General features: G+C 51.7%; 12 protein-coding genes across 12 annotated transcripts; 7 read left to right on the top strand and 5 right to left on the bottom strand.

Moving 5' to 3' along the window:
- Positions 1–520: 520 nt before the first annotated feature.
- CC77DRAFT_1039301 (hypothetical protein) lies at positions 521–2,167 on the bottom strand. Its single transcript, XM_018527155.1, has 5 exons — positions 1,872–2,167; positions 1,661–1,817; positions 1,291–1,596; positions 1,047–1,241; positions 521–994 (listed from the first exon to the last, which is right to left on the bottom strand). Exons 1-5 carry the CDS (start codon positions 1,958–1,960, stop codon positions 677–679), a joined length of 1,065 nt encoding a protein of 354 aa, XP_018388259.1. The 5' UTR covers positions 1,961–2,167; the 3' UTR covers positions 521–676.
- Positions 2,168–3,012: 845 nt separating this feature from the next.
- Positions 3,013–4,419, bottom strand: CC77DRAFT_931832 (serine/threonine-protein kinase bur1; the record flags this gene model as incomplete). The annotated part of the gene is made up of 2 exons (XM_018534230.1): positions 3,013–3,990; positions 4,039–4,419. Coding segments are annotated over 2 exons (1,359 nt in total), but the record flags the coding sequence as incomplete, so codon positions are not given.
- A 2,280-nt stretch (positions 4,420–6,699) lies between these two features.
- On the top strand, positions 6,700–7,314 carry CC77DRAFT_748711 (hypothetical protein). The gene has a single exon (XM_018533074.1). The coding sequence runs from the start codon at positions 6,797–6,799 to the stop codon at positions 7,151–7,153; it is 357 nt and encodes a 118-aa protein (XP_018388257.1). The 5' UTR covers positions 6,700–6,796; the 3' UTR covers positions 7,154–7,314.
- A 989-nt stretch (positions 7,315–8,303) lies between these two features.
- Positions 8,304–9,843, top strand: CC77DRAFT_748719 (GTP cyclohydrolase I). The gene is made up of 2 exons (XM_018533075.1): positions 8,304–9,087; positions 9,151–9,843. The coding sequence occupies exons 1-2, from the start codon at positions 8,419–8,421 to the stop codon at positions 9,451–9,453; spliced, it is 972 nt and encodes a 323-aa protein (XP_018388256.1). The 5' UTR covers positions 8,304–8,418; the 3' UTR covers positions 9,454–9,843.
- Positions 9,844–10,215: 372 nt separating this feature from the next.
- On the top strand, positions 10,216–11,027 carry CC77DRAFT_1007304 (dienelactone hydrolase family protein; the record flags this gene model as incomplete). Its single annotated transcript, XM_018523470.1, has 2 exons — positions 10,216–10,419; positions 10,482–11,027. The coding sequence occupies 2 exons, from the start codon at positions 10,216–10,218 to the stop codon at positions 11,025–11,027; spliced, it is 750 nt and encodes a 249-aa protein (XP_018388255.1).
- Positions 11,028–11,351: 324 nt separating this feature from the next.
- Positions 11,352–13,059, bottom strand: CC77DRAFT_931444 (Zn-dependent exopeptidase; the record flags this gene model as incomplete). The annotated part of the gene is made up of 3 exons (XM_018534215.1): positions 11,352–12,278; positions 12,335–12,786; positions 12,840–13,059. 3 exons carry the CDS (start codon positions 13,057–13,059, stop codon positions 11,352–11,354), a joined length of 1,599 nt encoding a protein of 532 aa, XP_018388254.1.
- A 1,007-nt stretch (positions 13,060–14,066) lies between these two features.
- Positions 14,067–15,377, top strand: CC77DRAFT_1029828 (hypothetical protein; the record flags this gene model as incomplete). Its single annotated transcript, XM_018526546.1, has 1 exon — positions 14,067–15,377. The coding sequence occupies one exon, from the start codon at positions 14,067–14,069 to the stop codon at positions 15,375–15,377; it is 1,311 nt and encodes a 436-aa protein (XP_018388253.1).
- Positions 15,378–16,000: 623 nt separating this feature from the next.
- Positions 16,001–17,794, top strand: CC77DRAFT_1029827 (hypothetical protein; the record flags this gene model as incomplete). Its single annotated transcript, XM_018526545.1, has 2 exons — positions 16,001–16,205; positions 16,266–17,794. 2 exons carry the CDS (start codon positions 16,001–16,003, stop codon positions 17,792–17,794), a joined length of 1,734 nt encoding a protein of 577 aa, XP_018388252.1.
- Positions 17,795–19,142: 1,348 nt separating this feature from the next.
- Positions 19,143–20,292, top strand: CC77DRAFT_1018792 (glycoside hydrolase). Its single transcript, XM_018524694.1, has one exon. It carries the CDS (start codon positions 19,229–19,231, stop codon positions 20,189–20,191), a length of 963 nt encoding a protein of 320 aa, XP_018388251.1. The 5' UTR covers positions 19,143–19,228; the 3' UTR covers positions 20,192–20,292.
- Positions 20,218–20,804, bottom strand: CC77DRAFT_1029825 (hypothetical protein; the record flags this gene model as incomplete). The annotated part of the gene is made up of 2 exons (XM_018526544.1): positions 20,218–20,448; positions 20,508–20,804. 2 exons carry the CDS (start codon positions 20,802–20,804, stop codon positions 20,218–20,220), a joined length of 528 nt encoding a protein of 175 aa, XP_018388250.1.
- Positions 20,805–21,099: 295 nt separating this feature from the next.
- CC77DRAFT_959303 (B3/B4 tRNA-binding domain-containing protein) lies at positions 21,100–22,033 on the top strand. Its single transcript, XM_018535569.1, has 2 exons — positions 21,100–21,720; positions 21,786–22,033. Exons 1-2 carry the CDS (start codon positions 21,199–21,201, stop codon positions 21,981–21,983), a joined length of 720 nt encoding a protein of 239 aa, XP_018388249.1. The 5' UTR covers positions 21,100–21,198; the 3' UTR covers positions 21,984–22,033.
- On the bottom strand, positions 21,786–24,312 carry CC77DRAFT_748648 (alcohol oxidase). Its single transcript, XM_018533073.1, has 5 exons — positions 24,002–24,312; positions 23,634–23,950; positions 22,988–23,582; positions 22,150–22,931; positions 21,786–22,100 (listed from the first exon to the last, which is right to left on the bottom strand). Exons 1-5 carry the CDS (start codon positions 24,174–24,176, stop codon positions 22,071–22,073), a joined length of 1,899 nt encoding a protein of 632 aa, XP_018388248.1. The 5' UTR covers positions 24,177–24,312; the 3' UTR covers positions 21,786–22,070.
- Positions 24,313–24,386: the final 74 nt, after the last annotated feature.

Raw genomic sequence — 24,386 nt, 5'->3', positions numbered from 1 at the left:
GGACATCGCGCAGACATGCATCTCTCTGAGTCTTCATCAGCAGACACACGGACGTGGGTATTAGCGAAGAACTGCCCAGTACCGAGCGATAGGGGCTTGCAGTGTGTGGAGGGTAACTGTAACGAAGGAAGAAAGAAATACGAGGTTGCTTTGAACGGGTAGGCTTTTGAACAGGATGACACCGCCAGACGAGGCTTTTGGCAAACCCGTCGTTGCCATATACACCTGTAACGGCACAGGCTTGACCGATTCGCCAAGCATCCACCTGGCTGAAAGTTCTCGTCTTCACCCCTCAACGGTCGGTACAGCTCCCTTTCATACTGAAAAGTCTCTTTATTATGTGATTAAACACTGTTTCGACGTAAAACACATCTCTCTACACGACGGTGGGCTCACCGAGGGCATCGGGCCCATCACAATGCAAAAGCTCGACCTAACGTTGAACGCGTACCCGCTACTCGAGAAGGAACTCCATATGCTGATATATTGCAGTCGGCCAATAGTTGTCGAGAGCGCTCGAGCGTGCCGGAAGTTGAGATTGAAGTGCAAGAAAAGGCTTAGGCAGCGCTAGTAAATTACAATGTTTATGTAGCCTGAACCGGCTCGTTATGATCCCCGTCATTAAATTTATACAAGAAAAGCATCTTGCTTTCATTGGCATGAAACACGTTACTCCTCAGTCCAAGGCCCACCTCTGCGAATCGCGATCAGCCAACGGCACCACGTTGTAATTTAGACGTTGAACATAGTAATCGTCTTCTAGCTCATGTGCTCGCGGTTTGCGCTGCACCTGGCCTAACAGAATCGGTCTCAGTCCTTTCTTGAAGTTGAACAAGCAAACAGTTCCTACAATGAGCGCAAGAGTCGAGAAGCCCAGCGCAACGCAAGAGTAGAATACCATCTCATCCTTCATCAAAGTTTTAGAAAGTAGTGTATGCCCGTAAAGAACGAGCAGTCTGCTAATCAGATATGCAATTGTTGCGGCATGAAGGAGCTGCGACATGAAGTGTTAGCGAGTGTCAGTCTATAAGAATCGAAGGACGCACCAAAGCAAACCCCATCCCAATCCGGCGCTCATGCCTTACAAAATAGACTGCGATAGCCACGTGTATAAGAGTAGCCGGAAGGATTGAGAGAGTCAACGAGAACTCGGGCTCTTTGTAATGGACGTCGATGAAGTCGTAAATGAATATGAATGCAAAGACGAAGTAAGGTGTGATCTTGAGAAGAACAAGGTAGATCTACTTTGTGTGAGTACAGTCAGAGAACGATAATAGCGGGAATGCTCACCTGATAAATCATGTATTTTGTTTGTATCTTCCTGTCAGGACTGACGTGTTGGTACAAAGCCCAGGAAAACTCACGGTATAGTCCCCTGGCTAATCCGCACATAATGGCACTGCAAACGCATGTGACAACTAGACAAACCATTAAGCCGATCGAGACCTTCTTCCAGAAAGGCCAATCATGATCTGCAAAGGGTGTGCCATACATATCGTGATTAAGAAGGATCCTATCAGCTGCATGTCGGATTTCGCCGTATTGAAGAACAGTCGAGATTGACAAGCATATGTTGGCAACACATTGCGCGAAGATCTAAAGGCCGATGTACGAAGTCAGTACATGTTTCACGTGCAGTCCGTGAGGTAATATCACTGACCTGGATGTGGTTCTTGATCCGATATGCATCGAGCGTTAATATGAGTTGGAAGAGACATCCCAAAGAATTGACAGCGAGCGTCAAGGGCGTGACATAGGAAAGTGGCACTTGGTATACCACTGAGTTGACCCAGTTAAGATAGACGACGAGTATAACCCTAGAGACGTTTAAGCGATCGTTCCAATGCTAGGCTTTGCGGGGTGATACGAACATCTGTATAGTAATATTCGTAAGGGCTTGCACCGCAGTAGTGCCAAAAAAGGCCCATTCCAATCTCGTTTCCGGCCGCCACGAGACCATCGTAATTGTTATTTCCTGATCGAGCGCGCTGCACGCCTAAAGAGGTAATGCAAACAAAAGTGGCGCAATCCAGCCAGCCACAGACAAAAGGCAGCGGGTATTGTGTGTGTGACGGGAGAACCTCTTTAGCAGTCTCGAAGGGATCATAACAACGCGCGGACACAAGCAAAAACCTTCAAGTCCTACCCGTAGTTTGGCACTTTCCACGCAGGGGTCCACTAGGACAAGTCGAATACGGGAAAGGAGTTTCCGTGCTATGCCGTATTCAGCCGAATGTTGAGCCACCGCAGCTGAGATGCACGCTAAACTATCCCCACTTCTTACGGCGAGCGCTCCCGGCACGTCGATAGAGCTTCTGATTGACAGATATCAAGTCTGACAATGCGGTTCTTCGTCTCTCGGCATCTCCGCGTGGGGCAGCACCGGACTAGCGCCTTCTCCAGCATGACAACTTTCGTACAACTCTTCTTCGTCTCATCAACCCAAGCTCAAGACACATCAGATCCAGGCTAGGATCGTAGCGATGCTTCACTTTCTGTGTTGAGGAGGGTCTCTTACGCACACAGGCCGGTCTACGATCTGCTGGTTCAGGTACGCCGATGCACGACTTACGCCAGGGTCACCCCTTGGCCGTTACGAGATTGAGGGTCAAGAAGATCCGCGGACAGCAGAAATGGGAAAGCAGGTACATAATGATTCCATCTCTCTTTAGTAAGATGCTTGTCGGACTCAAGGAGCGGCCGAGAGAAAGTTCCATGATCTCCACATGGTAACTAAGTAAGGTCTTAAAGTCGGCCAGACACCTTTGACCGTACCATCTCTCCATTCAGTAGACTTTGCTACTAACAACTGCTTTAGAGAACGATGGAAGAGCCATGTAGTGTCAAAGTGGAGAAAAGGTATCTTATATCTATTCAAGAAGTGTGATGGACATACATACATTGTATTCCGTCTCAAAGTCGCGCGAAGATTGAACATACCTCTAGCCATACAAACATTACGCTATCTAATCAGCTTCGCTATCGCGGCTTCGGGTGAGATATCCCAGCACTCTACGCCGTCGCATCACCGCTTTTCGCTCGCTTAGCCTCCCTTTCTTCCCCGGCATTTGCGTCAGCGCGTCTTTTACCCTCGTCTTTCCTCGCTGTGTCCTTCTCTTCCCGCGCAACACGCCGCGCCTCTTTGTCTTGCTTCTCCTTCTCCTTCCGGAGGGCTTTGCTCTCGAACTCGTGCCAGTCACCCTCCAGCTCCTTCAGCGCATCAGCGCGTTTCGGCGGCGGCGCCTCGCTTGTGAAGAAAGGGTGCTCGAGTACGTCGGCGGCCGTGGGTCGCGCATTGGGATCGAAAAGGAACATAGCCTGGAGGAGCTCGAAGGCCATAGGGCTAACACGATCTTTGTACTTCTCCTCGAACGTTGATTGCTTCCGTTCGGTTGGGCGCAGTAGTTCGAACCATTGCATATCAACGATGCCAGGCCAGTCCTGCACGGTGGGCGTGCCCAGTATGTTATAGATCTTGTCCAACTGGTTGATCTCGCCACCATCTCCTGGGAAGATAGCGTGTCGTGTGAAGATCTCCACCAGTACGCAAGCGGCTGACCAAATGTCAACAGCTGGACCATACTGAGTTTCTCCCAGCAGCAGCTCTGGTGATCGGTACCAGATGGTGATGACTCGGTTCGTATAGTCGAGCTTGCTGCTCTTCGCGTAGAATCGTGCAAGACCAAAATCTGCCAATTTCAACTGCCCGGTGTTTGACACCAGGATGTTCGCAGCCTTGATGTCTCGATGTAAAACGCCGCGACGGTGGAGGTAGTCTAGCCCCTCGAAGAGCTGTTTTGCCAGATCTTTCTTGTGTGATTGTTCAAGCTTGAAGGTCGGGTGATTCAAAAGACCAGTGAGATCGTGGGATAGGTACTCGAAAACCATGTAGCAGTCGTTCTTCTCAACCATGACCTCTCGTAGATTGACGATGTTGGCGTGGTTGAGAGATTGCAGCAACTTGACCTCGCGAATCGCGGTAACCGGAAACTGATAGTTGTTAGCATTGTCGTGTCATCGCTTGTTGGATGTACTTACGCCATCGCGTTCACCCTCCATTCGAATCTTCTTGAGGGCAACCATGTCCTTAGTATAAACATGGACACCCTTGAACACCTTTCCGTATGTACCGGATCCAACTACCGATTCGTTGCCTGGCTTCCTGTAATACACTGACTCCGAAGCTGCATGTTCAGGAACCAGAGTAGGTCGGGGCTTCATGCGTTTTCTTGTAACAATCCTTGTCTTGGGTACTTGAGGTGGTGGTGTCCTTCGAGCAGGTCGCGGATCGGAGCGCGGGTCAGGTCTCGGGTCAAACCGTCTATCGTCAGGTCGTCGTGGTGGGTATGGCTCTCTGCGATCTCTGATATCTCGGGGATCTCGAGGACTGCGCATGTCTCGGGGGTCCCGTTCACGAACATCGCGTAGGTCTCTTATGTCTCTCGGGTCACGCAAGTCTCTGTCTCGTGGCTCTCGGAAGTCCCGCTCTTTGCCACGATAATATGGAGGTTCTCGAGGATCCCGTACATCTCGAGCGTCTCTGTCGCGAGGATCCCGCACATCTCGGTAAGCCGGTTTCCGGTCGTAATAGTTGTCATATCGCCGGTCTCGTTCCCTGTTGTCCCGCTCGCGACCGCTGTCGTAACCTCTATCCCTGAAGTCTCGATCTCGGTCGCTTCTTGGTTCCGGGCGGCGGGGGGAAGCTTCGCGCGCTGGGGCTACCACCTTTGCCTTGGGAGCAAGAGGAGATTCTTTAGGAACTGGTTCTGGTCTCTCGGACTCTTCCAACCCAGGCTTTGCTTTACTCGCTGGTGGTACTGGGTTCTTTGTCTTCAACGAAAACCCAAACCCTGACTTTGGCGCCGTTGGAGGTTTCACCGGTCTTTTTTCCTCTTTAGGGCCTTCGTCTTCTACGCGCAAGTCTTTGGATGGGCGAAATGGATTATCGTCGGCGTCGACAGATGCAGAATCAGCAGGGGCTTGGGATGCGACAGCCGGCTGTGGACGTGGTGCTTCAGTGGCGGGGCGGCCGCCTCGAGTGCCGGATGCTGGCGTCCATGACAGGTTTGAAAATTGTGTAGGCGCGGTACCACGCCCTCGTCCACCAGGTCCGCCAAACGGAGGATTTGCGCCAGGGCCTGACATGCGTCGGTCGGGACCATTGAAGTTGTTGCCGCGGTAACTGCCATGACCTCCGCGGTGAGGGCTGTTCTGAAAGCCAGGTTGTGGATACGGCTGATTTGGATAGTAACCGGGTGATTGGTTTTGATGGTAAGGGGACTGGTTTGGGGTATAGCCTTGCATGGGAGACCTGATGATGTCAGCATGGGAATGACCAAAGGCCAACGGGACTAGAACTGACCCTTGATTAGGATATGGCTGGTTGTTCCAACCGCCTCGACCACCATGATAAGGGGACTGGTTTTGAGGAGAATATTGGTTCTGGGCAGGATACGGTGGGGATTGCTGAAACCCACCACGTCCCTGGTAATGATATGCTCCCCTCATGTTGCCTTGGTCCTCCCGGCTCTTGGATGCGTCAGAGTTGTACCCTGATCCAGGTGCTGGTGAGCCTCGGCGTGAGGTGATCCTATCTGCGAGGGCAGGTTTGCCAGAATCTGCTCCTTTATCCAAACGTTGGCGCGGTCTTGATGTAAAAGAGGGCGATCGGGATGGACGACGTCGAAGGGATGAGCGAGGCGAGCGACTCCTACGCGGGGGCGGTGAGTCTCTGCGAACTGAATCTGGAGATCGTCTACGAGGCGGGCGAGAGGGAGATCGAGCACGTCTGGAAGCTCGACTGCGACTTCTTGCCCTGTCGCGGTTGTTGTAAGACTTGTATGATCGTTCCCTGCGGTCGTCGAACGGCGAAATAGGTCTACGATCAGTCCTTCTCGGTGACGTTCGCCGAGGCGATATTTCACGCCTAGATCTCCTCTCCAGTGAAACTGATCTCTTCCGTGAACGATGCGCCACTGGCCTATAATGACTATCGACAGAGGGAGAGCGGCGACGATTTGAAGCCGTCGGGAAGTATGTATCGGGCGTGGGCCTTCGAGGCGGTCGGTCGCGGTCGGAGCGTGCAGGTCGTGGAGAGTATGCCCTGCTGGGAGGTCGACCCGGCGAGTACGCACGTCGTGATCTGGACGTGGAGCGTATAGAGCTACGACTCCTTTGTCTTTTTACGCGTTTCGCGGAGCCTCTCGGAGATGGAGAACGCGGGTGGTGGCGTTTTGAGGATGGAGTCGTGTCGCGATGGTGGTGGTGGTGTCGATGTGAGTGGGAAACCCTGTCTGCGCTGGCTTCCCTCTTCGAAGCTCGATAGCGGTCCTCCCCAGAGGTGCTGCGACTGCGGCGACGCGCGCGCTCTCTACTCAAACTTCTCTCGCGAGAACGTCCTCGCACGTGCCTGGCCGATGATCGGATGTGCGTGTCTGGTGCGCGATGTCTGGAGGAGTCTCTGGCAGCTCGTGGCACTGGTGACGATGTTCGGGCTTCGATGTTCCTCTCCCGTGACCGTTCCCTGGATCGCTCGCTATCCCGAGTAGACGAGTCCTCTGGTCTCCACTGGTCTATATCCTGAGCCCGTCGCAGGGCAGCCATAGAGGCAGGAAGGTCATCAGAAAGCGCAAGGTTGCAGCATCAAGAGGTCCGCGGGTCAAAGTGCCACGGCCTAACCGAGCAACAAGAAACTCAAGCACCTTGCTCTCAGCCTTACGACGAAGTAGTAATAGAACTGGAAAACAACAAAAGATGCGGCTGCGACTGAAATACACTCCCAGATGTGCTGCCGGTGATGCGCTTTCCTCGATGTTGCTGTCGTGGCCGCAGACGCTGCAGTGCCTTCTCGCTCGTCGGTCTTTCGCCAGCCGCTATCGACAGCGCCAAGCCCCGTGATCAAGGTCGCCCTCATTCAGTGCATGGAAGCCCCTCCATGCCGCCCAAGATTCCAGCCTGCTCCCCGATTTCATCTGTTTCAGCACATCCTCCCCACGTCTTCTACTTTGTATATCATGTTGCTGTCCACCAGGTGTGCCATACGGCTTCACGACATCTACATAAAACATGCGAAGCAATACCACCGCTACCTTGCCGAAGTCCACCCTGCCCCTTGGAAGCAACAGAGAAAGCACTTCTCAGCAGCAGACCATAGCAACTCTGGGAGGGCGATATTCAGACCACAATAACGGAATACACCAAGAGATGAATCTTGGCTGACCCGGACACTGATCTTGTTGTGATTCAACTGAGGTCGTCGTAATCATCGCTTGTCGTGAGCATTCGCACGCTGCGACGAGCCAGGCAAACATGCACATGACGTGGGAACTCAATACCTCGTCTTGTGCAAGGGAGGGAAAATGGTGTAGGTCGAATGCTGGAAGCGCCGTAGATGTAACCTTGCGGCCTAGAGCCTTTGGGTCTGGGAGTATTCCACAGGCAGCCAGACGCGAGAAGCTTCAATACGTGAACCAGGCTCACCTTGTCGTCCAAGCAGTCGTCAAAGACGAGTGACGCGACAAACGTGTATATGTTCCTGCACAAGCCAGAAGCATACGCAGGTGAGTGACATGCGTATGGTAATTGTCGCCCTGGCCCGGAGGGGGAACTGAGGGTTGAGAGCGACAAGCAGGTGAGACAAAGCCCATCCACGACGCGAGTTAGACGCAGTATATGTCAAGAGTGAGGCACAGTGCGTATTTAGTACACGACTGCGCAGGCGTGTTATCAAGATGTCCAAGCAAGAGGCCGAGGTAACTGTGACAATCCACCTTCACCACCGTCGCCAGTGGAGGCCCAGTCCTCCCTCGACGCATATCGCACCATGGTGTGGTGACGCGTCATAGATTGCGCCGTGGCTCGAGAATATAGATGGGCGGTGCTGTAGAGAATGCGCCGTGCTGGTGGTACGATAAGGTGAAGCTGCGGGGACCAAGCAAGGGCCCTTAAAAAGGCCTCTTCATGGCGGTTTGCCCATCCTCTGCATCGTCGCTAGATGTCGTGAATATCAAACGAGGCGCCAGCGGTATTGGCGATGTTGTGCGTACCTAGCGAAGCATGTGTTGATGATGATGGAGGGTTGGGTATGGAATGGGTGGTAGTTGTGTTGACTGGCGCTCCTGCCCTGCTGCTCGCCTGCCCGCTTATCACGTGCAGACCTGGTCAGAGCGTGAGGAAGGTGTGGCGTCATTGCAAGTACGGAACGCTAGTCCCCATTTCGACGCTTAGGACAAAGTTATTCCATTGTAGTCATACAGACCCGGGCCGCAGTACTATTCTTCTGCGGAAGCCATGCGCCAGTCCGAACATGCTTGCCTGGCCCTTGTGCCCTCTCTGACTCTGTAGTTTTTATCCTCCTCCACCTAGTACAAACTCTTTCCCCACAAAAAAGTTAAAAGTCCAGCCAGACTCCCCGCCATCATGGATTCCGACTCGCCCAAGCCCAAGTCCGCGGTCCCCTCACATATGATGAACGGCGGATCCCCCCTCAGACTTACCACCGAGGCGCGCGACAAGAAGGAGCGAGAACACCTCTTTCATGCTATAGAGACGTCCAACCGGGGTCGCCAGCCAGTAAACTTTGACGGGCCGACTAGCTACTTCCCCACGAAGTCTTCCGTCGCGAACATGCACACTGACAACCGCCATGTCATGGCAAATGGTCAAGTAGACGCCGAGGACCCTTTCGAGGGTACCGTTGCGCAGACACCACTCGCGACCAGCCGGGCCCACAGCCCGTACACGCAGCACCCCACCATCGACTTCGACGGGCTTAGCTGGCCCAGCAAGGGTACGCGGGAGAGGAAGGAGGCAACCGAAGAGGAGAAGGTGGCGAACCTCAAGAAGCTGTCTGGCGCTGTCAGGACTATGCTCGAGTGTCTGGGCGAAGACCCCGACCGTGAGGGGCTGCTCGACACACCAGAGCGCTACGCGAAAGCGTTGCTCTTCTTCACAAAGGGCTACGAAGAGAACCTGCGCGACATCGTCAACGGTGCTGTCTTCCACGAGGACCATGACGAGCTCGTCATTGTGAGGGACATCGAGATCTTCTCCCTTTGCGAGCACCATCTGGTTCCCTTTATGGGCAAGGTTAGTTCTGACATCCTCCCGTCTCATGCAGTACCAGAAAATGACAACTGACCTCTTGTACAGATGCATATCGGCTACATCCCGAACCGCCGCGTGATCGGTCTGTCCAAGCTCGCTCGTATCGCCGAAATGTTTGCTCGCCGTCTCCAAGTACAAGAGCGCCTCACCAAACAGGTCGCTCTCGCCCTCTCTGAGATGCTTCAACCACAAGGTGTCGCAGTTGTAGTCGAATCGAGCCATCTCTGCATGGTCATGCGCGGCGTTCAGAAGACGGGCGCAACAACAACTACAAGCTGCATGCTCGGATGCATGCGGTCACGAGACAAGACCCGTCAGGAATTCTTGAACCTTATCAACAGGCGGTAGGGATGACATTGGGCGAGAAAGTCCGGAAGAGTCGAAGTCACAGTTGACTTCATTCCCCGCATCATGTGCTACCGTTGCACGACTTTGCACATTGGCGTTACATGGGACTGGCGTTTGCGTGAGGAGTTCATCACTCTCACTTTATATTAGGTGGGCGGGCATATTGCGTTGCATCGTTAGACGCATAAGCCTTTCAACAGGCGTTTCCTATCTTTTCACTTTCACGATACATGACCTTGCATCAAGACACGTAGATGATCTAGGCGTCCAATTTCTTGCTGTAAACAATACTTGTATATCCACAGTGACGAGTCAATTGTTCGAAAAGAATAGTAATCATTGGTTCGAGCATTCGTCGGCACAAAGCCAACCTTAACTCCGGGCCTCGCTCGTTCAACCTTCTCAAACCCCACCCACTCAGCGAACCGATTCTTGTGCGCTTTCAGGCTGGCGTCTGATCATAGTGCCGGCACTGGCATCGCATGCTACCATCCGATCCGTATATACCATCGGAATTTACCTACGCGTAGCCAGCGATAACCCCGTTACGGCGTTCACGTTGGTGGTTCCATCATACTCGGTTTATGTGACACTCGGGCTATGAGGTACTCGGATTTCATGATGCTCGGATTTGGGCAAGATATAAATCCTACACCGTACAGGGACAGATGTTGCCCGTTACAATACTGGACCAACATTCTCTGGCATATACTTCATATTCTCTTGGGCTAATCTCTGTCTAAAGCATACCGCGCTCACACCATGTCATCTCCAAGAGGTTTTGAACCTTGCTGTCTCAAATCATTCAACTGGACCGGTACCCCGAGCGGTCACGAAGCGAAGCTCGCAGACAACCCAACCTACATCACCGGATCGAACTCTGAGGCTGCCGTCATTATCATCCATGATGGTCTAGGCTGGAGATTCAAGAACAACCGTCTTCTGGCTGATCACTTTGCCAAAGAAGTTCGTCTCCGAACTCCTCATCTATGATTTCATGTCAACTTGCTAACACAGTTCACACGCAGGCAAACGTGACAGTCTACATGCCCGACTTCTTCGGTGGCGAGTCTCTTGACTTCTCCCTAATCAAAGCCGGCAGATGGGCTGAACTAGACATGGAAGGCTTCAAAGCACGCAACAGCCGCTCCGTCCGCGAGCCCGAAGTCTTCGCCTGCGTCCAAGCACTCCGAGATTCTGGCTACAAGAAGATCGGAGCGGCGGGTTACTGTTGGGGCGGTTGGGCCGTGTTGCGTCTTGCAACCGAGAAGTTAGTCGACTGCGTGGTTTGCGCTCACCCGTCCATGATCACCGAGGCGGATTTCGATGGCTTGAACGTGCCGATTATGTTTCTACAGCCTGAGCATGATGCAATCTTCTCCGATGAGATGAAACTGTATGCTTTCAAGAAGTTGGTGTTGGACAAGAAGAGTTTGCCGGTGGAGTGGGTACACTTCCCTGGTGTCAGTCATGGATGTTTGACAAAGGGGGACGAGACGGTTCCAGGAGAGAGGGAGGCCATGGTCAAGGCGAAGGATAGGGCGGTTACGTGGTGGAGAGAGTGGCTTCTCTGAGAGTGTCTTTGGGACTTGAGAGTAACCCGGCCTAGAGATGTTCCTAGCAATCACTCATGTTTGCAACACTCATCTTCGTCTTAGTCTCTGTCTTTTCAACTACCATTTGTTTCTTCATTCTTACCTTCCGATCCAGGGTCATTAAAGAGATATTGATCATCGATGTCAGGTGCAGTGTCTTCACTCTTTGCAAGTTGGACTTTCCCAAATTTAAGTTGATGCGAGCCAGTGCCAGTCAGCATATTAGCTGCGATCACGCTACATTTCCTATTCTAGTCATGCTAATGAGCCAAATTTGGCACGTGATGACAAAAGCACTCGTCTTCAACCCTTCCTGAAAATGGGATATATATCTCCAACCTCCATAGGCACAATGCCAAAGGACACATAAGAATCGATGTTCTCAGGCTCTAGCGCGACAAAAGCTAGTCCTGCATTCTTCTGCGCACTGCTCACGAAGAAGCTACCTGCCGGAAGTTGAACATCTTGAATAAGTGTCTCCGTGGTAACGGTGTTGAGAATAGCGCCCTCGTAGTACGATGAAGCGAGGCTTGAAGAAGTGATGTTGTATGCCTCAACCTCTCCGTGGAACACCTCAGGCATGGTCTCGACCTCCAGCCCAGAGATCTTGAGACGCTCGGCGAGGTCAGCCCAAGCGCGAGGAATAACGTACCCTTCAGGCCGGGTGCGGGTCATGTTGGCAGTCGCAGGCGTAGTGCTGGCGAACTCAATGGGTAGTTGGACTACCTCACCTGTTCGACGATCGACCATGGTGTACGTGCGGTTCGAAAAGGTGGTGTAGTCGGTAATAACGATGTCCTCCTTGCTAGTGATGATCTCTGAAATGGCCCCTTCGATAGTTCCCTTGACATCAGGCTCATCACGAGCAGTCTCTAGCACACCAAGAATCATCTGCAATCCTGCGAGGGTGCGACGCTTGAACTCTTGGCTTGCAATGCCGATACCGCGCGTTTCGAAGAGAAACGTCACGCATTGTGTCAGTCCCATTGCGTTGCGTCCAATCTTCGCATCGGTCCCTGCTTCCTCAAGCCGAGGTGGGTTTGTTCGCGCAGCGGTGACGTAGGGCTCCCCACGTAAACCTTGAGAGAGGAGAGACGCATTGATGGCAGGAGCAAAGACCGTCTCGGAGAGCGCGCGGATGGATGGATGAATGTTGAGGTTCTTGGCTGCGCTGTACATGCCATCTGCAGCATTACTATAGTTGCCAGAGTAGCGTGTTGCGGCACCATACTACAGAAACAAAGTCAGCATATGATACACATGCATCCCGTTCAACCTGGTCTTACCTCGTGCATGTCAATGGCGACATGTGGAGAAAAGCTGCTGAACCATGTTTTTATATCACGGGTCTGCTGGCGCGCAAGCTTCGTGTGGTCGCGGTTCGGGTCGAAGTTTGTGGCCAAGGTGCGCTGGAAGTAAGCGTTTCCATCCGGGTTGTAGCGTGGTAACACGATGATGTCCATCTTCTCAAGGAAGCTGGCAGCCCACTCTGGATCGCTGTCCATGGCACCGAGAAGGGCCAAAGTTGCCTCATCGCCTGCCGGCTCGTTACCATGAACTGAGCCTTGAATCCATACTCTCAACTTCCCAGAGGTGGCGTAACCAGTAGATGCGTTTGATGCTGAAGTTGATAGGTAGACGTATGGGAATGTCTTACCCTCCTCGCTCAGGAAGTCGGCTACGTCGTAGGTCATCCATGAAGGGTTCTTTGTCGCAAGGCCGCTTATGAATTCCTCTGCTTAAGTTAGATTTCGTGTCTGTAGCAGATCTGCACATCCATCATTGACGTACCTAACTTGTATTGGGAGGTCGCGCCTTCGGTTCCCTCTGTCCAGCCCGGATCGAACGAAGCGTTCGGCAAGAACGCCGGACTCAGGAGTGTCACATCCGGCGCTGGAAAAGCTGTCTGCTCCACAAGCTGCGAGTCAAGATTTACATTGACATGGTTCTCGCCATATTGAGTCTGCGCAAGCGCAGACGCTGCGAAGAGAGCAATCGAAGATGAGCGCATCTTCGTCTGGTATCACCTCGAACGATCAGGTGTAAAACACCAATTTGCGCATCTGGCATATTTTATTCCTCTCTTCTGCCCCCATCTTTGAATAGTAGCGATACGTCAGTCAAGACACGCTTTTGCCTGTTGGAGTAGTTTGCCAAGTAGAAATGGCCCTTGGCTGCAGTTGCTCCTGCCTTTTCTGGTGTCGTTTCCTGTACTTTTACCACGGAGATAGGCATGTAATGAGTCGCTATCGCTAAGAAGCGGCATTTCTGCGGCTCTTGAAGTGTACCACGATGGTTATTGTAGGCATTGAGCTGGTAGTGAGGGCGGTATCGGAAGGAGGGTGGAAGGCGACGCGACACGCGCGCGAGAAGACGCGGGATCCAGGCTCGGAACCGTTCCGATGCAAGAAGTCGCTACGAAATGTGCCACACGTCAGTGGCGTCTGCACCCTTCGATAGTAGAAAACATTCAACCGCCCAGATTGTCGTGGTGACGCGACTTTCAAGGCCTTTTAGGCTCCCGTATCGACGGTGTCTCTCAAAACTGTGCACTAACGCTCACCAGCACTCGTGCACCCCCTCTATGCGAAGCATAAATGCGCGACAATGACTACCGAGGCCTTCATGGGCTTCAGCCATGCGCCATTGCACGTTCTGGAGAGTTGTCATTTTTCCGGTCCAGTGTTGAACACATCGCTTCAATCATGGCCCGGCAGAGAACCATAATGGCACTACCCCAGCTTCCCCGCCTCCGTCACAGCAATACCCCGATTTCCCGATGCAGGTCAATGTCGATGCATGCCGGATGCATTGCCATCCCCAGATGATCAAGCCTAGAATACACAAATTAGCAAAAAGCTTTGGGAAGAGTCGGACTAGTCATGCGGCTCACGCACGTACACTAGGAGATGATTTCATCCGAAGCTCTGTCGTACATTCGCACCGTATAGTAGCCGGCATATATATTGGCACACGCGTTGGCCTTCCGAGAACGTGGAGTATTCCGCAACCAGAACCATGAAAGTCGCCTCGTCGTTGTTTGCGTGCTTCGCCGCGCTATCTTCAATTGCTTCTGCACTCTCCATCACGAAAACGCAGAATTGGAACATCACAAATGACGTAGAAGGCTCCGTCCGTCTCAATGGGCTTGCTTTCCAACAACACGCCTTGACCACTTTCGGCGACTACCAATACGTAGCCTTCTACAAAACTGCTTCTGGGTACGGCAAGCACTACGTCAACTTGGGGCGTCGCAAGATCTCGCCTGCGCTTGGAGAGTGGCAATATTTTGCATTCACCGATTATGTGCAAACTACTCTGGACGAACACAACACCATTAGCATGGGGATCAGCGGTGATGGCAAGATCCATCTGAGCTTCGACCATCACGATGTGCCACTCAACTATCGTGCGAGTAATACAGGCATTGCTAAGACAATTCCATCCGAGTGGACCGCTAGTGCATTTGGAGCTGTCCAGCACAGTCTGCCTGGCTCGACCGGGCCATGGACACCGCTCACATACCCTCGTTTTGAACGTCTCGACAATGGTGACCTTCTCATGGAGTTCCGGATCGGACAGTCCGGTGCTGGTGACTCGTACATTCATCGATACTCTACAAGCTCTTCACAATGGAGCGCTGTTGGGAAATACCTGCAAGGTCAAGACAACAATGCATACATCAACGGAATAAGTAACCAAGGTGGAAAGCTCTTCGTCTCATGGACCGTCCGCGAAACGCCTACGGCGAGCACGAACCACGACTTCTACTTCGCCATGTCGGAAGACGATGGCAAGACTTGGAAGCAGACCAATGGACAGACCGTCGCAAAGCCCATCACGCCGACAACACCCGGCATAAAAATATATTCGATCCCACAAAACAGCGAGATTATAAATCAGGAGGCCCAATGCGCCGATCAGAAAGGTCGCTTCCATGCTCTCATGCGTGACAACTCGACAGGTACGGCACAGTTCTACCACTACCTTCGAACCCCGGAGGGCAAATTCTCCAAGACCGCTATCAAGACGCCCGGTCTCTCAACACCACCATACCTCGCTTACAGAGGCAAGATCGCTGCTTCAGGCGACAATGTGATTGCTATCCTACCAGACCAGCCTAAGATGACTATTCAGATCTGGGCTGCGACAGCGGGAGGAGCATACAATGATTGGAAGAAGTTGGCGGACATCCCAAACTCTGCAGGCGAGCCATTAGTGGATGAGGAAAGGTTGGACAAGTTCAATGTACTGAGCTTGTTTATCAGGCAAGGTGGTCCTTTCGGAACAAGGAAGGTACAGGTCTGGGACTTCGCACTCGCACCTTAAACCTGCGGCACGCACGAGTAATTCAATAACACAAGGATGTTGACAAGAAATCAGCTTCCTAATGCCCTTTTCTGTGCAGTTCTACCTTAGCGCTCTGCCACTCCTTGCTTACTGCTCATATACATGACATGATCGGAGCATGGAAGGTTTCTCGGAGGGATTATGGTATGCGCTAGCACGTCTAACGACATCATTGCACATCGGTCCCGTCCTCACTAACCTAACGTTTAAACGTCAACCTGGATACGCGAGAACGCACGTTCACTTCAACTGTGAGTCTAGCTGGAGTCGGTATAGCCCTACAGAGTTCCGCGGGGAAAACGCGTTCTCGGAAGCTCCGGTATGCTCGTTTCCTCTGTCTCGGTTCCACTCCATCATGCACCCGCCGACTACGCGCATAAGAAATTTCCAGCATTACGGAATAAGCGGAGTGACAACGGGGAAAAGATGCGGGGCACACTCACGCCTACCTATGTTGTCACGGAGGATGTAAAATTTTACACTCTAGTCCTAGATGCATCGGAGTCTTGGGGAAGCATCGGAGTCTTGGACGAGTCTTGGAGAAGCATAAAGCTGGGGGTGTTTCTCTACATGATCCATATCGGACCGGATACCAATTCACCATGCCTTCCCATCTATCCGTCCTCGCAGCCATTGGCGGCCTGCTCACGTTTGGGCATGCACAAGTGTCATCCAACACAACGGCATCGGCTACGAGCACATCTACATACTCGCAATCTGATGTGCCGACGGGAACACCATTGCCGGGCGACTATGATGAGCCACTTCGACCTCAAGTTCACTACAGCCCACCCGTAGGGTTCATGAGTAAGTTTCCAAAGACACGAGACTTACGAGTCCACTGTTGACATTCAACTCCTCTTGCAGATGATCCCAATGGCATGTATGTTGATGAAGATGGTGTATATCACTTGTATTATCAGTACAACCCTACCGCAAACGTCGCTGGCAACCAGCACTGGGGTCATGCTACTAGCGAAGACCTCTATACATGGACCAACCAGCCCATTGCTCTCTTCCCTGGTGGCCCCACAGAAGGAGTTTTTTCGGGATCAGCTGTCATCGATTCGAATAACACCAGCGGTTTCTTCCCAAACCAGACCAACGGCGTGGTCGCAATCTACACCATCAATGTCCCCGAGAACCAGACTCAGCACATTGCCTACTCGCATGACAACGGCTACTCCTTCACCAAATATGAGAACAACCCTGTCATCGTACCCGGTGGCACTAACCCCACCCAATTCCGTGATCCAAAGGTGATCTGGTATGAGCCCACCGAGAGCTGGGTCATGGTTGTGGCGTACCCCGTTGACTTCGAGGTCGGCATCTTTACTAGTCCCAATCTCATCGACTGGACGCCTACGTCAAACTTTTCCCACCACGGTATCACTGGTCTGCAGTACGAGTGCCCGAACATGGTCGAGATGCGCGTGGAGAACTCTACCGACGGTGATGAATCCAAATACGTTATGCTTATCTCAATCAATCCGGGTGCACCGCTCGGTGGATCTATCACAGAGTACTTTGTTGGAACATTCAACGGCACGCATTTCGAAGCCGACGATGCGCGCACTAGGCTCACGGATTTCGCAAAGGATAACTATGCTGGACAGTTCTTCTATGGTATTCCTGCCGAGGAAGACCAGGTTACGCTTAACTGGGCAAGCAACTGGCAATACACCAACGTTGTTCCCACTGCTGGCGAGGCTGTAGGTGATGGTTTCAGGAGTGTCATGACGGTGCCAAGAGGCCACTACCTGAAGGATCTCCCTCGCCAGGGTCTGTCGCTGATTTCGTACCCTTCAGACATCATGTCTATCGTCGACTCGGAGTTAGCTTCCAACGACTCCCTTGGTAACGGTACCGTCTTTGTTGACTACTCCACCGTTGAGTCAGGCGCGCTCTACTTCGAAGCCAACGTTACTGGTATCACTGGTGGTCCTTCCCTTGCCGGATCTATCAGCTTCACCTTCCAGTCTTCTGTATCGGGAGAGTCAATTTCAGGTGGCACTTTCATCTCATCCGGCGACGTGTGGCTAGACCGCGGGAAGACCGACGCTTTCCAAAGCCCTTACTTCACCGATAAGTTCACTGCTACAGGTCTTTACAATGAGGATGACGGGTCATGGAGGATCTCTGGCATCATCGACAGGAGCATTATCGAGATCTTCCTGAACGGTGGCGAACTCAGTGCAACTTCGGTCTTCTTTCCTACACAGCCTCTTGACACGATGATGCTGAGGGTTTCGGGCTTGAACGAGACAGTGACGGCCAGTGTAGGTGTCTGGGGACTTCAGGCTGCTTGGCTAAACCAGGCAGATGAGAATGGTATTGTTGCTGGCAATACGACCGAAAGTGGTAACTCAACTGCGGGAGCTGCAAAGCTTCTCTAGATGTATCATAGTATATGTGCGAACAGTCACGTACAATAAATTCTGTAATATCTGACGAGTCCTTGACTCCTTCTTCTTTGCGCGATGACTACCATATCTAAGATAGAATACATTTGCTTGGTTATGCCTGTTTATTGTGATTGCATTTACTAGCTTGTACGTATTGCACCGCGGCCGTCACTTAGTCCGTCAGCCGATATGTTCTCCACTCCACAGCTCGTGATCGGTGGCAAGCATAGTGGGGACAAGCCCTTTAGCGTCCGCCTCCACACCCGAACCTTATCCGCGGAAGGATCACTCAATTTCGTTAAACACATCGTATAATAGTCATTGAGCTTCGGCATGTGTGGCAGTGCCGTCATCGCAAGGTTTCAAAGTGTCTAAATGCGGAAGAACTTGTATGCCGAAATCTTCCGCCCCACAGCAAACCGAAAGTTCGTTCGCGGAGTAACTCCGGAAGTAATCCGGTTCCTTGGATGTCTATCACGCGGCCACCTTGAATTGATTTTCTAATCATCTTATTCGTGGAGGACTCTGGAATCGCTCGTTTTGTCTATGTTGCCGAAGTTGTAACTGGTTTGTCGTGTACCGGTCCTTGCTAGAGCTCATTCCCAAATAGCCACCAAGCGCCGAGGTAGTACTATAGCATCGTGTATACACTACCCCGCTTCCCGCATGCTCCAAGAGCCAAGTGTATTCTTAGTGACAAGATGGTGTGTGCGGACGCGATACCTGAATGAGAAGCTGACATTGAGATCGACTGCTGTATTTAAGCAGAGAGTGAAAATGATGAAAGAATGTAGTGATCGATAGCAGCCTCGCTCGATACTTCCTTACGATGCGCACATCAACTTTCTTCAGAACGGCCTTGGTGCTGGCTAGCAGTTACTCTGTCAATGCCGATATTACGACTACAATCGACCCCAAGAGCAACTGGGGTACGTGGGAAGGTTGGGGAACTTCGCTGGCATGGTGGGCGCAACAGTTCGGCGACAGAGATGACCTTGCGGATATATTCTTCACGCTGAAGCAAACCAAATTCAACGGTGAAACCCTACCAGGACTTGGCTTCAACATTGTACGCTACAATGCGGGTGCATGTAGCTGGAATGCCGTCGACGGGGAGAAGATGGTAGTATCGCCGAACGTGAAGAGATCGAGGCAGATGGAGGGCTACTGGATAGACTGGAAGAGCAATGATTCGTCCTCCTCAAGCTGGAACTGGTATGATACCCGCCTTCTTCATTTGCTCTGAGTCTCCTTACTGACCACTGGTTGTTCTCCAGGTCTGTTGACGTCAATCAACGAGCCATGCTCCAGAAGGCGATCTCACGTGGAGCGGATAGAACGGAATTGTTCTCGAACTCGCCGATGTGGTGGTATATAGCTATCAAATATAAGCGATATGTGAGAAGTAGACTAACTGCTTTTAGGATGACAAAGAACCACAACCCCTCAGGTGCAGCTGACGGTAGCGAAAACATCCAATCGTGGAACTTGGAGCAGCATGCGATCTACATGGCGAATGTAGCAAAGCATTTCAAGGACAACTGGGGCGTCGAGTTCGAAACTGTAGATCCGTTCAATGAGCCAAGCGCCAACTGGTGGAAGGCAGACGGTACGCAAGAAGGATGCCACGTCGACGTATCCACCCAGGCCAAGATTGTCGGCTTCCTCGATACACATCTCGCGAGCCGCGGACTGTCAACGAAGATTGCGGCATCCGATGAGTCGTACTACGACCAAGCTGCTACCACCCTGAAGACGATTGGTAGCAGTGCACTCAGCAAGATTGATAGGATCAACGTGCATGGTTACCAGTACGGAAGCGGTGATCGCGCTGGTGTCCATACGCTAGCTACACAGGCTGGAAAGTCTCTCTGGAACAGTGAATACGGTGATGGTGTGGCCTCTGGCGAGAACATGGCTAGATACCTCCTCCAGGACCTCCGCCAATTGAAGCCTACAGCATGGGAGTACTGGCAGGTCTTGGACCAAGGTGGGTGGGGATTGGTAGACGCGGATAATGATGCGAAAACGCTGGGTTCATCCACACAGAAGTACTATGTACTCGCGCAATTTGCAAGACATATGCGCCCAGGAATGCGGATCCTCGATGGCGGCCGGGACAACGTCGTTGCTGCTTACGATGCGAGCAAGTCATTATTGGTTATCGTAGCCGTGAACTGGGACGCGGCGCAGTACCTAAACTTCGAATTGTCGGGCTTCTCGGGACGTCCTTCATCCGGGGCAACCGTTTCGCGGTGGAGCACTCAGATTGGCAGCGGTGATCGGTACGTGCAGCATCTCGACACTACGATCAGCGGGACAAAGTTCTGGTCGAAGTTTGAGAAGAACATGGTGCAGACTTTCGAGGTTACGGGTATCAAGTTGTAAAGCATAGCGCATGCGATACCGTGAAATTATCCGATTCTTTGCTTTCTTCTGACCCATATCTCGTCGCCCTCACTGCCAGCTCTTTGCTGAACTTCCCAAACTTGGAGCCTGTAGCTTCCGCGATCTGACCGGCCGGTATGCAGATCGAAGGACCAGTCGTGCTTGGGACATTGGATACCTGAGCTCAGCACGACGCCAAAGTCTTCAATATCGAAGGGCGTGCCATTAGAGAGTGGATATGACGAGTGTGGGCATTCCTGCAAATGTTATGATTAACATGTGCGCCAGATGTACAGCACCGAATATCGCAACATACGTGGTTGATAGCGCAAAACTTTCCCTTGTATCGAAACACCATTACTTGATCTTTCGCATCACCACCGACTTCAGGGTCTTTCCAATCATCGATCGCTACCTCAGTTGCTTTGGAGCTGTCATCGCGGGGCACGTGGAATACTCGGCATCCTGGAACATGCTTTTTTTCGCCGCAAGGGCGCTGTTCACCGACGCGCGCAGAGTCATCAAGATTTGGGTACAACGTCACTGCACCAGCGCAGAACCACGCGTTTCCAGCTTGGGACGATCGAGAAAAAGGATTGACCAGGAACGACATGCTGAGTGGCGGGGATGGCAACTTTTGGGAAGCTATAATATGCAAGCGACGATGTACGAAGTACGATGGGGACTCGGTTTCCGCTAGAACTAGCCCGATAACGCGCTAGACGCCCGTAGAAAGAGGCTAGACTCGGCCATGTCAACATGTCAACAGAGACTTTCATATGTACGCCCTGTGGTCGAATGTAGAAGTTTTCGTCCTAACATGGTAATTTTAGAGCGTTCACTGTAGCAGTATGTAAATGAATAAGTATTGAAGCAAGTTGAAAAAAATGTTCAGACACACATCTTCACGCACATTGCACGTCATCGTACCAGCCTCCATATCTTCATCATTGCCTTTTACACGCCGCACAGCTGACCTTCGCTTTTTGTCCACAATCGCCTCGAACATGGCAAATATCCAGGATCCCTCAAGCTATCTTGCCAATGCGCGCATTGCACCAGAGATATTCCAGCTTCGATCAGACTACCGCGCCCTGCTCATGGTAGTTACCAACATCCCACCAGGCCCTTGCGACGCGACCAGCGAAGCCTTTTTATCTTCTGCAGAAGCAACAGCTAAAGCATCTCTTGCGAAAACTCCAGTCAACGATGTTGCTCATGTCGCGCAATGGAAAGAAGCCTACAAGGCCTTCGGCGCAAAGCCCAAGAAGACTATGAACAGCCTCGAAGCGCTATTGCGTCGCGTTGACGCAGGCTTACCACGTGTTAATCGACTGACGGATATATATAACGCCATCTCAATCAAACATCAGATTCCTTTGGGAGGCGAGGATCTGGATAAGTACCAAGGAAGCCCGTTCCTGATACGCGCGAAGGGTGATGAAAACTTTGACACCAAATCTGGCGGCGAAATCGTCATTGAACACCCAAGTCCCGGAGAAGCAGTATGGTGTGACGATGGCGGCGTGGTAAGTGACACTGTACGAGCTGCATATGAGAGAGACATATACTGATTCTGTACGACTACAATTAGACCTGCAGGCGCTGGAACTGGAGGCAATGCTCGAGGACTGCGTTAAGCGACGGAACATCTAACGTGCTCTTCATTTTGGATGCATTGGAAGCTCTTGATGATGCGAAGCTAAATGCCGCGGCAGACGAGCTGAGTGAAGAGTTGCAAAAGCTATCTGCAGATGTGAAAGTCGAGCGCCGATTAGTAACATCATCGTAGATATTGAATAACATAAACATCTGTATCATACTGTGGAAACGCTATCCAAGCATATTGTGGTATCTCGAAATACCCATGGTACTATCTTTATAGATTATGTATAATGATATCCGCAGCCTACTCAGCGTTAGTGAGTTTCTGTTCAAATGTCTCTCTCTCCACTGACCTTTTCTGCGATAGCATACGCCGTAGAGCTGGTATGTGCACTTGGCAGGAACGGTAGGATGCTGATGTCGACAACACGTAGATCAGCTGCACCGTGGACCTTGAGATCCGGTCCTACAACGCCTCCTAGATTTCTAGGTAACATAGCAGCTGTGCAGCATGGGTGCAAGTGTGACAGCACCATTGACCCCTTAACAAACGCTTTGAGATCTTCGTCCGATTGGATAGCTGGGTCTGGACTAACTGCTACAGCACCATATTTACGCATGGTGGGTGTATCAAGTACCTTGCGAAGCCATCTGAGATGAGCGATGTGGATGAAGAAATCAATTGGGCTAGATCCAGCGCGGTAGTCGAGTATAGGCTGAGCCAAGTGATCTGTCAGATTGAGATGGACAGTGCCGCGACTCAACGGATGGAGAATGATTGGGCGCATGGTTGTCCCAGTTGCAAACGGTACTTCCACACTAGGAGCCTCGGAGTTCTCAAGAAGGTCCGCAAGTACGTGAAGTTGGCGTTTGTAGCCGTCAATGAGGGTTGAGTGAGACCCTTCGGGCAGATGAGAGGCCGCTGAGCCGTCGTCGGCAACTCTGCGCATCTCCTTGATTATACTCATATACTCTTCAGTTACATTAGGAAGTGATATGTAGAGAGCAGTTGAACTCATAGCCAATGTGTATGGGCCTCTTGCTGGTGTCATGTTGAACTCTGCTGCTGCTTGATTGGCAAACGCAGGATTGAGCATATCCGAAGGCATGTTGGAAAAGTTACCGGGCTTCGAGTCTGTAGTGGAATCAGTGTCTAGTCGTTCTTAATCAACGAAAAGCGGATCCACTTACAACTCCATGATATACCGGGCGAAGAATGGTCTTGCAAGTTTGAGCCTACACCAGGAAGATCCAATACAGTAATGATGCCCATAGCTTCTAGCGAGGGTGCGGGTCCGATACCGCTCCTTTGCAGGATGGTAGGCGTATGTAATGCGCCTGCAGAGATGACAACTTCGACTCTGGCCGTTACGTTGAACGTCTCGTCTCCCGCCAGAGATCTCGCCTCAACTAATGGTGGGCCTTTTGAAACGTCGTTAGGATAAACGACCCTGATCACTTGGTGCTTGACTAGCAAGTCATAGTTGTAGTTCGGTCTGGAATTCTTCACATCCTCATAATGTCCCAAGCCGGCATGTGATCGCCTTGCCGTAATTGGATGTTGAGAATTGGGTGCCCAACATAGTCCTTCTTTATCACCCCCAGCGCACTCTTCTAACGCTCGAATGCCCATGTCCTTCCAAGCATCTCTGGCAACATGAAGATCGCCCCACAAAAATGGTGGAAAGCTTGAATAGATAGGTGTGGTACCCCCATAAGCGGACATATCCCAGGTATAACCATGCTGTTCTGCCACGCTTGGAGTCGGCTCAGTGAAGGTCACACTCTGCATCGCAGTTAGTCAGATCCCAGATGTATGAGCAGTATCCGCACTTACTTTCTTGAAGTAAGGAAACAAGCTATCCCAGTCCCACTTGATCGTACTCCAACTGAATTCAGGATCTCCAATTCGGGCCCATGCGTCGTAGTCATGTCTAGATCCGCGATCAAAATACATACCATTGATAGCACTACTTCCGCCCACAGTCTTTCCTACAAGGACCGACGCCACTTTGTCGTCCATATCAGGATTCGGCAGTGAGTTGAAACTGAAGAATCCTGCTTTCGCACTAGAACCGCCCCATACAGTAGTTGGAGGGTCGAAAACGCCGGGTGCGTACTCGACCTCGCCATACTCAATGACGAGGACTGTCCCTATGAAAAATGTCACTGATAAACTCCCTTTACTCAGTTGAAACATCTTACTGTCTGGAAAGGCTTCTGCAAGTCGATCAGCTACCGTGAGACCTGCTGTGCCACCGCCAGCGATGATATAGTCATAGCTAGGACGAAGCTCCGAAAAATGCTGCCTGGAAGCAGCGTACGAAAGCGCGTAGGCAGAAGCGACGGCTAGACTAATAGTGAATAGGTCTAATAGCATAGCTGCAGGTTCAGTTCGATGCGGTCTTGGGCGATCAGCGAGTATCCCCTCTTATCATGCCAGTGTGCCATGGCGTGACAGCAAGACTGACTGCCGGCAATTATCCAACGGGCGTCTCATAGTGCTTATGTGCATATGCAGATCGTAACAACCGTTCGTGATCGGTCTTGGGATGCTCAGTAGTTCTGACATTTGTCTTGGTAGCAAAAC

This window comes from Alternaria alternata (assembly GCF_001642055.1).
Source record: "Alternaria alternata strain SRC1lrK2f unplaced genomic scaffold CC77scaffold_6, whole genome shotgun sequence".
NCBI classification, from domain to species: Eukaryota; Fungi; Ascomycota; class Dothideomycetes; order Pleosporales; family Pleosporaceae; genus Alternaria; species Alternaria alternata.
The sequence above is the reverse complement of the archived record's forward strand: the minus strand, read 5'-3'. Positions and strand labels throughout refer to the sequence as shown.